The 13,308-nt window shown below is 39.3% G+C and overlaps 1 protein-coding gene across 7 annotated transcripts in view; it reads right to left on the bottom strand.

Annotated features, from left to right (window-relative positions):
• LOC104640762 (potassium voltage-gated channel subfamily KQT member 1) overlaps positions 1-13,308 on the bottom strand; it is a 537,282-nt gene that overhangs the window by 461,881 nt on the left and 62,093 nt on the right. For all 7 annotated transcript variants that reach the window (XM_075761081.1, XM_075761101.1, XM_075761090.1 and 4 more), the window contains 5 exons: positions 12,987-13,127; positions 5,806-5,916; positions 4,707-4,802; positions 3,645-3,773; positions 1,060-1,222 (listed from right to left, as the gene is read on the bottom strand). In XM_075761081.1, the coding sequence (XP_075617196.1) occupies positions 1,060-1,222; positions 3,645-3,773; positions 4,707-4,802; positions 5,806-5,916; positions 12,987-13,127 (640 nt within the window). The remainder of the gene's footprint in view (positions 1-1,059; positions 1,223-3,644; positions 3,774-4,706; positions 4,803-5,805; positions 5,917-12,986; positions 13,128-13,308) is intronic.

The following is a 13,308-nucleotide window of genomic DNA, read 5'->3' on the forward strand; positions in this document are numbered from 1 at the left end:
CCTCTAGGGACTAAAAATAAAGTACTTTTTATTAAAGAAACCATCACATCAAGACTACAGCCATACTCTCTCCAGGCTGAAACTCCGTGTCAGCTTCAGTGTCACATAACAGAAGCAATTTTATACAGAGTTGATGTTAAGGTTTATCAAAGACAGATGAAAACCTAAGTAAAAACACCACATGATAACTAACATACCTTTGACTAGGGCCAGCATCTTTGGATATCTCAGTTAACTTGGCAAGGCTTTGCATGCCTCTAGGTATGGAGCATAACTCCTCAGACTACAAGGAAACAATCTCCCCTTGAGCTAAAGATTTAGCAGATCCAGAACTGGTATGTTTCCACAACCCCATCAGACAAAGGAAGTCAACACAAAAGTGGAAAAATCAGGTTTCCAAAAACCCCTCACTTTATAGTAAACAATACCATTTCATACCCACATTTCTAGTACAAACTTAATTAAAAATGGAATTTTACAAACAAAGCAATATCTTAGCTCAGTAGTGAAACTCAGCCGGTTTCCAGGTTGAAATACAACAGCCACTTATAGCAACACACAACACTTTAAATGAAGCAAGAAAAAAACCCCACTTATCAAAACCCAAGACAGGCATAAAAATATTTAGCCATTCCTATCCCAATTTATTTCCACAATATTTAAGAGGGTGCTGTAAAAGAAGTAAAGATATTTTTCCTGGTTTATTTTCCTTCCTTCAGACTCTGTAGGAGGTAAAGTTTAAAGGTGGGGTAGATCTGAGGAAGCTTTCCATTCATCTCCGAGATAAATCAAAAGAGTAGAATTAACAATATATACAAAATCTTAATTGAGTTAACTTTGCTAAGCAAAGAAAGCTCTTTTAATGTTCACACCACATGAATCTAAAGATTTTCTTTAAATTGTGTCCCCCCTGTTTTTGTTATGTATTTGTCCTTGGCTTGAGGCATCTTGCTTTACTGATTATAGTTTTAAATTATTTTTTCATGGAAATTTTCCCTTCAGCAGTTCAATTCACTTTAACATTGTCTCTTAACCTGAACATAAGTGAAAGTAAATTACCTCCTGATTCACCAATGTAGAAAGTCACATCTTTTTTGTCTTCTTGTTCATCAACATGATCATAAGTGATCTGTGGAACAGACAAGGCATTCTCTCCTGGGTTTATTACAGGTGCAGAACCATTACCACAGCCTAGTTTCCCTTTTCTTTTGTATCTTCTAGCCTGTGGTAGTAGAAATGGGATGATATCAGAAGATACTATCAAAAACAGAAAAGTATACATGTGAACTTTACTGTAAAGTAAATTCATTTGAGGGTTTGTTTTTTTTTAAAAAGGTAACTGAAATTCAGTGAAAGTGTTACATCCTTGATTAATGTCTTGAAAGTGGCCAATTATGAATTATCAACTTAAATCTGGTAAGAATTTGATTCTCAGAAGACACCTAGCACATTCTGAAAAATCAGGTCTCAAAGTAAGGTTTCTCAAACTGGGTGCAGAACTCAAAGCACTCAAAATACGAGTCACTTGAGTATACAACAGCTTGGCTGCAACATTTTTCTAAAGCTGTAATTAAACATAACCATAGACTTTTAATTATGAGCTAGGCACTATGCAGCTTTCTCAAGTAAAGAAAATTTCACCAAAAAGGCTGAATTAGGCACAGCAGAAGATAGATCCTTTCTCATGCCTCCAAAGTTGAAGTTCTCCTGATTTTAGAAGTATAAGAGGCAACCTAACAAGCATCCTACAGGTGGTACATAAGAACAAAAAATGAAAGTCTGAATTCAATTGGTTCCAAGAAAGGCTGGTCTTCATCTGCCTTTGTGATGAGAAGTGACCACCATAACAGCCACTCACATACTGATTGCACATACTGTCTACTGCCGCCACCTAGCTATATAAATGCTATTTCTCACAGTATAGCATTTATTTCTGGTCTTCATGACTACCTACCCTTTGGCTCTAGTCCCACCTGGTTCTACTACCCACACACCTCAAAAGAGGCATACTTTAACTTGCCTGATGCTCCAGTAGCCTTCTGACAAGGAATGGAAATCTAGGGCTACTGCACTGAATTCTACAAAGTACTCTGGCCTCTGACATGACCACTAAGCAGTTAGTAGAGATAAGCATCAGAGAGAGTGAGTATTCACATATATCGACACAAACAGCTGCAGGCTCAATATATTCACAAAAGGGACAATGCTACTTGGCCTAAGTAAACCAGTTCTATTTTTTTTTTTTTATGATCTGTATTCAGTCTTTTGGAATTCATTCTTCTGTTCAGCTCTGCAGCAATTAAACAAAAGCATGTTTGAAATTAATCAAACAGAGCACAAAAAATGGTAGAAATGGGCATTTGATGCACTACCATGCATCAAAATGCTTCTAAAGGCAAAGATTATGGGCTCTCATAGCAGGAAAAGCAGCTAGGAATTCTCTGGAGAGCAAAGTGCTACAACATACACAAGCTGGTCAGTATACATTCTAGTCTTTAAAATAAGAGGCTAGGTAGACAAAGAATGACCTAGCCTCCTTTGATAAGAGAAGATGATCCATTAGTAAGAGAAGAAAGAACCATTGCTATGTTCTTGAATTAGGGTTAGCAGCTCACAGGGAAATTCAAGTTTAATAACGTATTAGGGAAATCCCTCTCACTAGAAAAAAAAAAGTAAAGAGGGAAAATACCAAGGACACTAAAAACTAACTGGTTTTTCGAGCTCTCCCAGCATGTGTTGCTTGCTGTTCAGCAACACATACCACCCAGCCTTACCCCTTTCCTCCTGGTTCTTTTGCCTCTAGTTATGAAGTAGCTAGTCTCATGGCAAAGTTACACTCTGCTCAGCACCGAGTAGATCACACTGCTTTAACATCAAAACATATGCATGCACACAGATCATACTGACAGTTTTCTACACATGCTGTGGAGGAGTTGTACTACAACTCTCTGCTGGGCAACAGGCATCAGTGGGATTTCAGTACCTAAAACCAGGCCTCTAACATCACTTTAGAAATCCTGGGTATCTGAGCTAGACCTGCTGCAGACCTGGGCCTTTCCAGAAGCGGTGCTGAAGGCTAGGCAAGCTTGCCAGTGAAACTACATACCTGTGTTTAGGCAATCCCACCTGTGCAGACAAATACTATTCCACTCTATTGCAGCCACAGCTCAGAAATTTCCCAAAATTTCTACACTCAGCCCCAAATAAATTACCATGGAGACAAGTACTTGAGCAAGACAAGTATAGATACTGTCAGCCACATGTTGAGTATTTTTTTTTTTTAAACTAGCTTTCTCTTTTCTTCCAGTATGAACTGCTATGCAAAAAACGGGAAAGTGTTACTATTGACTAACACTACCCTTTGAGGATGTAGAGGATACTTCAAAGTAGACAGAGCAATGGAGAATCAGCACCTATCATACTACCAGTGCAAGTTTAAAAATAGAAGACGTTTGTCCCTCAGGACTATTTTAAGGAAAACTAAACTTATCATGCTGCAGCATGAGGAAAACAATTAAATGTCCCATTATAAATGCCCTTCAGGTCTCCACATTCTCTGGACACTTCATAAGGATTTTGGCAAATTATCCCAATCAAATTAAAAGCGAGAACAGAATAGGGGAGCTCTGCCAACTCCCTATTACCTGTTTTCTCAGACTAGGGCTAGATGGCGCTGGTGGTTTTTTGGGATTTTGCACCGGTGATGTAACATAGATCTTCCATGTTGCTGTAGAACTGCAGGACTTCTCAGCTGCGTAGCACCGCCACAGAGTCTATAATAAAACCCAAACCAAATAATGTCGGTGAATAAGCAGTCACCATTGTCCTGTTGGACAGGTAAGTCAGATTTTGCTGCAAACCAAACTGACAGCAACATTTTCAATCAATGTAAACATGCTGCAAAGGGTTCTGTCTGCAATCACTGTACTATACCACACAACATCATGCCTAATAAAATACAGTCTTCCCTGTATATAACTGTAGTGAGTGTAATTTGCACCAGGAAACATACACTCAGTACACAGTGATTGTAAGAACACTCTTTGCAGTGTTCTCCCTAGGAGCTGAGGTCTAACCCTGCCCACAGTAAAAAACAAACAAACAAAACCAAAAAACCCCCCCACACCAAAAAACCCCACACCAAACCCAAAACCAACAAACCAAACAACACCCATAAAAATGAATCCCCACAAACACCATATAATCCTGCTGCTTCCTTTTTTTCTGCAGTGTGCCACACTTCAGTATTTGTGCACCGTGCTATTGCATTCTTTATATTATCATATAAAATGTTATGCAGGGAGATTTTTCTAAAGTGAGGTGTGTGTATACATACATATGTATACACGTTCATCGCCTCAGGATTTGTCAGATGCACAGGACCTAAGGGAATATAAAAAGCTAGACAGGAATTAAAGATTACAACAAAGATTTATTTTTTTTTTCTGTTTTGCTGAATAGACTCATCATATCTACTTAGTGTCACTATGCCTGTGAATATCAGGCTAGTAAAGCCTCCTATGCTCACTCATAAGAGGAGGGAGAGGCAATTGTCTAATTCTCTCTAGTGACTGAAGTGAATCAAAAAGACAAAGTGGTAAACACAAGTTATAGATTTATAATAAAGCCTAGTAACAGTTATTCTCAGCATTTTAACTACTAGGCCAACCACCTTCTCCTAAGCATTTTACTGTTAGGGGCCTTACCTGAATTAGGGACGCGGCAGCTGGGATTTGTCTGTTGAAATGCTTCTGACGTTGCTTCTGCTGTACTTTCAGCGCAAAACCAGACCCCAGAATACCCTAAATATTAGCAAAATTACTAGTCACACTCCAATATGGCTTCACATACCTAAGCCACATACTTAACATGAATTAAATGGATATTTTAGAAGAGGCTTTCCTAGAAAAATATTTTCAAGTGTCCACAGTGACAGAAATCTATTTATTCCAACAAATGAATCTGAAATTAAGCACATTTATTGAAGTTACACGATGCCCATGTCAACAGCATGTGTTTATTGCTGTGATCTACAGGTAGCATTAGTCAGAAGCATTCAGAGAGGTGGTCACATTCCAAAGGCAACCCTGCACAATGATGGGAGAAGTAAATGCCAATGTCACATGACTGAACTACAGCTATTCTTTGCACTTGTTTTTAATTCCTTGCCACAAAACCCCCCCACAACTAAAGCCAGAACCCAGTTTGATTTTCCAGGCAAATTGAGCAAAACAGCCAAAGATATGCTTTATAATTTCAGCATTTCTGTTAAAACTGGTAGTTACTAAAGAAATATTTTGTCTTTTCTAGTTGTTTTGATGTTGATGCCTTTATTTTCCCCCCATTCAGTAAGCCCAAAGATGCTTTATAGAACCATGGAGGAAAACATGCAGTTTCCTAGATTACTTCTTCATGGCAGTGTTGCTCTTCTTGCAGGACCCTAAGTTGTTCTTACATAATCACAAAATAGCAGAAACAAAGGAAATTCCATCTCTGGCACTGACACGCTGATTAAAAAAACCAACTTCTCTCTCTACCTCACAGAATAGCTTCACTTCTTTGAGTAGTGAAAATTATTCTTACCTTCATCATAGGCCACATCAAAAATGACTGCAATAAAGATACAGCAGTTTCATTTGTGTGTGTGTGCACAGACACACAAACATACACTTAAGGATGCGTGCGTATGCATTCTGAAACAACATCCAACACCACTATTTCCTATCAAAGGCAACAATTTTAAAACTACCTAGTTGTGAGCCCAAATCAGACAGACACTTAAAAAAGTGAACCAATTCTACTTACCGCTGGCAGAGCAAAGAAAGATATAGCAAATACTGAAAAACAGGAAGCTACTGTCTTCCCAATCCATGTCTGGGGAACTTTGTCTCCATAACCAATTGTTGTGACTGTTACCTAGGCCAGAAACAAACACCTGATTCACTGCAATGCAGTACCTTTTTTCCCCAAATGTAGGAAAAAAAGAAAGGTAGAAAAAAAAGTAGAGAAGTATCGGGAGATACATACAGATCAACAGTGTTTGGATTTTTGCGTAAGAAATCACAGGAGTATGCTAAACATCACCACAGCTTTACCCTGTTTTCACATTCTTCAGCAGGCATTCATGACTGGCCACTGCTTTGGATGGAACAGTAGGCTGGACTCGGGATGATCGTTCTCACAGTTTGTAGCTGACTGCTTCCACCTTCCCAAAACTGTAAGGACTGGCTTATGTGGGCTTGAAACCATAGGCTTGCAGTTTTTCTACTTTTGCTTTAAAATGTAGTTCCACAGGGTTGAGAAGAAAGCCTTGAAAGCACTGCCTCGCACACAACCAATGCAGAGACATCTACCAAACTCTGTAATCAGGCAGGGACACTAGCTGTAGGAGGGTAAGTTATGCACTGTGCTGGCAGGAAGTGAAAGGGACAGAACTAACACCATCCCAGCTGAATCTTCATAGCAGGAGAAGGAACACACAACCATTCCAGGACACTTTATCTCCAAAAGTAAATATGCTAGTAGACCAAGAGCTAAATACAGCTGAGCCCCATGCTTAGCTTTTATTCCTCATGCTACAAACACAGTTCTTTGCCACTCAAAATTGTGCTTAAGCCATAATATGCATTCATAATACTGTACTTGAATCTGCTCATTACTTGTTAGGGTGCAGCAAGGGTCAGGCAGCCTCGAGTTAGGAGAGATAATGTAGCCAGCAGGGCAGTGCCCCCCCCCCCCCCAGTCAGGACTCAGTCCCACAACATCCAAACAAGACAGGTGCAAAAAGCACAGCCACGCCCAACCAGAAGTCCAAATTGTAAAGCAGTATCTAAGCAATGAGGCAGGTCCAACACCAAACCAGAAAATCCATCCATCAGGCCCAGTGGTCAGCAAGTAGGTCCACAGTGATGAAGTGGAACCAAGATAAAGCCAGTAAGTCAGCCCAGGGACCAAAGTCAGGATCAAAGGCCTCCACAGCCAAGCAATAGCTCTAATTGAGCTAGAGATCCACTCTCCCCCAGCAGAGTGCTGAGCTTAAATAGAGCCCCTGGGTGTGGGTGGAGGCCACAGGTGATGCTGGTCAGGGTCATGAGGACAATTAGTGCCCCCAGGGCCCTAACAACAGCCTCCCCTCTCAGCAAGGCCTGTCCTCACACAGGTCTGCGATCAGTATCACTGGGAGGGGTGGGCAGTAGCCTTTTCCAGGGCACAGACACAGAACAGGGACAGCTAACTCAAAAGGGACATTGCATCAGCAACTCAGGGCTTGAGGGGGACAGGCCACCCCTGAAAAGCCACATAGGAAAGGAGGGCTTGAGTGGGACAGAGGTTTTGGGTTGTTCCTGATGACCCCAGCAGGCTGGAAGAGAATTCATTAGGAGCCCAGTGGTCAGTAAAGGGTTGGTGCTGTGGGGGGGATCAGAGTCCATGTGAAGGCTGGTCCCTCAGAAGGGTTTGTAATGTAACAAGGGCCAGCTGCTCCCCAAGGGAAGGTGATCCCAAGGAGGCATCCCAGGGCAAGCCAAGGGAATCCCACAGCTGGCCAGACAGGGACCTCACCACCCTGGGCCCAGCCCCACAGCAGGAGAGACTCACAGACAGTGGCCATGTCCAACAAAGAGTCTAAATCATAAGGCAATATTACGGTGATGAGGTAAGTCTGAGGTCAAGTATGGAAGTCAGCCCACAGGTTGAGTTCCACATCACCAGACCATTGCTGAGCTGCAGACCAGCTCTCCTCCAGCACAGCTCAGGCAGGGACTAAGCACCCAGGGCTGAGCTTAAATAGAGCCCCTGGGCCGTGGATGTTGTGGGTGGCCTCAGGTGTGGCTGGTCAGGGCCATTAAGGGCTTTTTAGCATACTGAGAGCCCTGACACTGCCATAATAATGGTATGACAAAGATGGCTTGCAGCCCTGAGAAGCGGAAGGCTTCTGGTGAGGAAATGAAGAATTCTGTCACCAATACCAACCACTGGGAAGAGCATTAAATAGAAAAAGCGTACTTCTATTTGGGAGTATCAGCCCTACATCCAGTTCCACTCCCTTCACTTTGCCTTGAATGGTAGCAGAAATACAGCCAAAACAGACTTAAAAGAATATATAAATTTACACTGACTACAAAAGAGGATGTGGAAATACTGCCTTTTATGGGAAAAGCTGCTGGCAAGTACTTGGATAATATGCAAAAATAGGCTTCTCTGAAGAACCTATCAGCAGTAAAGGCATGGGAAGAATACTGAGAGCAGTTCTGCAAAAAGCTGGAAGGAAGATTTGCAGGGGAAAAATGACCAACTACTATCAAACTAAGTTTTTCCAAGTTATAAAAAAAATTAGGCTTGTGTTTATTCATCATGAATTTCTCACTTGATGAAGTCAACTCTGTAGTAGCTGTATCCTCTAATGAATATTGTTATTTTGAACTGCAAACTGCTCTCAGCAGGAGCCCTATCTTGCCAAGGGTCTGTCCAGATTTAATGTGGCTTGCCCATGAAGTGACTCAGGTGCTGTGTACTACCAGCCGTACAAACAGATGAGTTTGCCAGCCCCTAAAATTAAAGCAGGACCCCCCCCCCCCCAGCCCCAATTCAACTTTGAAATGCAGTACGTGTTAGTGGGGAGTGGAGGAAGTTAAAGCAGTGTTTCTTTAAGGCACTTCAGCTCCTCAGTGCACCCAGATGACCTCTTAAAGTCTGGGATTTTTCCTTCCTTTTCCTCTCTTCTTTTCTTATGAAAGGCTTCTTGGTTTTTTGTGGGTTTCTTCTTTCCTTTTTTTTTTTTTTTTTTTTTGACTTCTGCAGCGCTCAGGACTTAAAAACAAACTGCTGTAATGTTGAGCTGCCTTAGCGTTACTATGGAAGACAGCATGAAAGCTGTAACCACAGAAAAGATGATTTTCCAACTGTACAGCAGGCATTTGGCTGGCAGATTCCTGCAGGTGCCTGAACATGTCTCAGAAAGTTTCTCCCTGGCTACCTTAAGAGGGTTCCTTCTTGGTAATCTAATTAGTGCATTGAAGTATGTGGAAAGGATTATAAATAATGTAATTCTCTGGCTTTCTTAATTACAACCAGAATCTTTTTCTATTTGTATATCCAAAAGTTATCAGTTATCTGCTCAGAGAATGTTTAATAACTATGCTGTGGAAAATGACACCACCTTCTTACTACAGATTTACTATGGCACATTCCAGCTGGTATGCACATGCTCTAATGCAGGCTCTGAAAACATATATGGACACTTCAAAAGAGGAAGAACTCTAATTAATAGAAGTCAACAGAGCTTCTCACATGCTTTAAGATAGGTGGGTGTCCTGAAGTTTGAAGAATCAGAACTGTACTCCTCAAAAAACCATCTTAAATATAAAGGGGTTCAAACTGCGCTACCTCTGCCATGGAAATTTACTACTGGAAATTCTGAGCAATCGATCCCAAGCACCTCTGCCAGTTAACACCAATTTACTGGAGCGACTGTTTAACTCAAGTTCAGTAGTACAGAATAGTCCAGTTTGCAGCAGAACCAAAAAGCATTATCAACAGCAAGAGATGAGCATGAAAGGGCCAACAGAAGAGAAGCCTCCTACATATTGTCCTTCTTTCCTCAAGAAAAAATACCCAGAAAGGACAGAAAAATTGCTGTGCCATGGGTTGCAATTCTGGCAGACTGACAGTGCTGTTGGAAATGTTTTTGCATGTATTCTAACATGCTACAAATTCTGGAAGTGGCTTCATATAAAATACCACAAGCCTTTGATATATCTTTGCAGTTTAATCTGTGCGCCTGCCAAATTAGGTGAAACAACCTTGCGTTTGACTGGAGCAGGTAAATGTAGTTAGCATTTAATTCCAACTCTCATTCAATCTTTATTTTCCCTTTTCTTCATATTTAAACCATTCAGTTCATTTGTATCAAGTTCAGCAAGCTTGCATTTTCTACTCAAAGCAAAATATTACCCATAATACACCCTGTGGTTTTTGTCAGACACATAAGACTTTCAAATACTTGCTACCAAGATTTTTTTTTTTTCCTATGGTTCAGTTTTAAAAGGCAAAAGTGAAATCAAATTTCATTCCCTAGTAACTCCACATCTGTGTTTCTATGTTACAGAAGATTTGAAAAGAAAAAGAAACTGATTCACTTTGTCCTTTGTCACTGTTCCCAGCTGTGAACTGCACCTGCACCGTGACTCACTAATGCTGAGGAGGCCTAGACGTCTGGAAAGCTTAAACAACAATTTAAACAGTGTTCTTCATGTGCCTTACACAGCTAGCAAAAGACAAAGCTGATTTTATCTTGCTATTAACAATCAAGTTAAACAAGTTATAAACAATCAAGTTTTGGAAAACAACAACAAAACCCATTGAACACTTTGCGAGGCATATACATACACTTTGAAATACAGATTCCAAGTCATCTAACTCAACAAGGTAAAGTAATGCACATTTAAAACTTATTTGTTGGTCTTCATAACTGAACTCCTTTTAAATTCCTTAAGACCAAAATTTTAACAAAATATGTATGCATAAACACATCCTGTCCTTAATTTTTTTACTCTTTACTCAAATCAAGACTGTAGCTTCTAGCATTTAAAAATATCTTGTAATCCATATCTAAACATTCAATGCAACTCAAAGCAAGCTCTGGATAACTAGAGCTAAAAAAATAAAAAAGAGGGAAAGGTAGAAAAAGCACACTGGCATTACATGGAAGATTTATTACATGCAAGAATATACATGGACAGAACTGGATGCTAAAAATCATAGCTAGTTCTCAAACTGATGGCTGAAAATTTTTTCTTGTTTTCCACTGTACCTTGCTCCCCTCAGTTTGATAAGGAGTTTGTCTTCCTTTCCATTCAGATCTGAATTTGGACATTTCTGGCCTTTTGCAGTTACAAGCCTAGGAATTACTTTTATGAAGCACCAAAGATATTGTGCAGAGCAAACATGAATCACCATCTTTTAATGATTACAAATTACACTAAGACATCCTTATTAATAAACTATATGCTTTCCATTTCTTTCACTGGTGTCATTGTCATTCACATGGTGCTAAAAACCTCTTCAGAACTTCACTATGCTAGAGAAAATTATGACATATTTCTCATAGATTTAGCTGAACTAGCTCAAACTTTTATGGGAGCCCCTAATTCTGCTGAAGTTCCCACAAGCAGCCCCACTTTTAATTAGATGTACTTCACAGACTATTCAGCTAGACCATTAGTAAAAACAGAAACAGTAGCTACGTTCCACTGCGTTCAGTCATTTGAACACTGGTATTTGAGCTGCACTGCCCAAATAATAGCAGAATAAGTGAGCCTGTGTACTGGTTCATTTTCTTAAAGGAGACAAGGAGTGTCTTTCAAAATGTCAATCACACCCTAATTGTTTTACTTTTGCTTTTAAAATATAGCACAGCCTGTGTTTCTGGGATATTTATTCATAACCTCTAGCTAGTAGAGGTTATCTCATGTCTATAACCATGAGGTTTTATGTTCTGAAAATTTTATTGTATGTCTGTTGAGGACTTCAACAAGTGATTGTCATATGGACTAGTTCATGGTTTTGCTTCTTACTGGCATATTAGATAATCATCTGGCTATTTAGTAGATTTTTCTTTTTTACTAGATTCTTCTTGGTCTGTACTGTTTTGCACAGCCGTAGGTGATACTCTGCAAATGAAATGAATACCTGACAACCTAATGACAGGAATTTTATGTTTAAAAGATTTTTAAACTGAACCACTTAAAAAGTGGTAACTCAGGGTACATGTAATATAATCTATATTTCTCTATAATTCATTGAAGTTGAGGCTTATTGAACATCCAAGTTAAGGATTAGAAACATCTATCTATTAGGAACTTTTTGTCTGTCTTCCCAGACTTACTCACCAGTTTATTTGGATACAAATAAACAATTGGTTTATAGCCTAATAACTATATTGGCATTTTTCAAGTCTATCATCTAAGAACAAATCCAGTTTATTGTGTTTCAAATCACTCTCAAAATATATCCTTCTCTCTCTGGAAGTTGGTGGCTCCACATCTGTTCTAGTCCTCTCATTTTCCTTTGTCACTAACACTGATGTGATGAATCTCCCTGCATTTGTTATAATGAGACAGCCAACTCATAAAAAATATATGAGGTTTTCTAGGGGAAAAGGGACCACAAGAGAAGAGATGGTTCATGCAACAGCTAATAAGGAGGGAAAGCATGAGTCACAGTGAGAAACATTATAAGAGCCATATGAAGGGAGTGTAGAAACAATTTGGTCTCTTATTCCGTTCATAGCTATCTATTTCATTTTCAACTGATTCTGGGCATGCACACAATAATTATCACAATGCTCTCATAATCCCAGTTCCCCCTTAATGATATTTTTTTCTTTATTTCACTAAAGATTTGCACAGACCCTGACTGATGATTGATATCCAAAGTAGTTGATGAATCTGGGAAGCTTTGCCAGCTGCTTTTGATGGAGCTATTTACCTTTACAGTGAATCATGGGATTATTAAGAAAAAAACCAGGAACCTGTATCCTGCACCAAGGTCTGCAATACTACTGAGAGAGTGAACTTTACACACACAAAAAAAAAGTCATTAACCCAAACTCCACAAATATAAAATGCTTTTAAAGTTATGCACCTTTTGCAGATAATTAAGCAGAGTTTAAAAGAAGTCGTATAGATTTTGGAGGGTATTTATACTCTTTTTTAAATGTGGAGTTCAATGTGGACTTTTTGTGTCTGTAAACAAAAAGTCCTTTGCTAAGGACATGCTATCATGCTTTCATAATAAAGTTTAATATAAAAATAATTTAATTGTATTTATTTTTTTTTTCTTGTATCTTTTTAAAAATGTTGTCAAGCTTCCATACGGAAATATATTCTACAAAAAAAAGAAATGCCAGATTTTTTAAAAATATCACAACTGCAACAGAAAATCTTGTACTCTAAGTTTGTGTGGGCATATTGTTGGTAAAGACTTACCACACCCCACCAAAGGGCATCGGCATAGCTGGAGAAACCTGTCTTTCCATCCTCATCAACTGCATCCTTCTCAGCAAGATAAACAAAATAGGATGAAAAGATTAATCCCAAGAATCCAATGTACAACGTCGTTATGAGTTCCTATTAAAAGAGAAAGCAAACAAGTACATAAGGGTTGCATCACATGTATTCTATCATTGTAAAACATTGTAAATATCTGGAGGTTTTTTGCATCACAGTAGAAAAATTAATAAGTTATATTTCGGGTGTGAAATTTGCCTCCACTAAAACAGGTAGTTCAGTGACTTGTTTTCTATTCATA

This window comes from Balearica regulorum, chromosome 1, assembly GCF_011004875.1.
Source record: "Balearica regulorum gibbericeps isolate bBalReg1 chromosome 1, bBalReg1.pri, whole genome shotgun sequence".
Classification (NCBI taxonomy): domain Eukaryota; kingdom Metazoa; phylum Chordata; class Aves; order Gruiformes; family Gruidae; genus Balearica; species Balearica regulorum.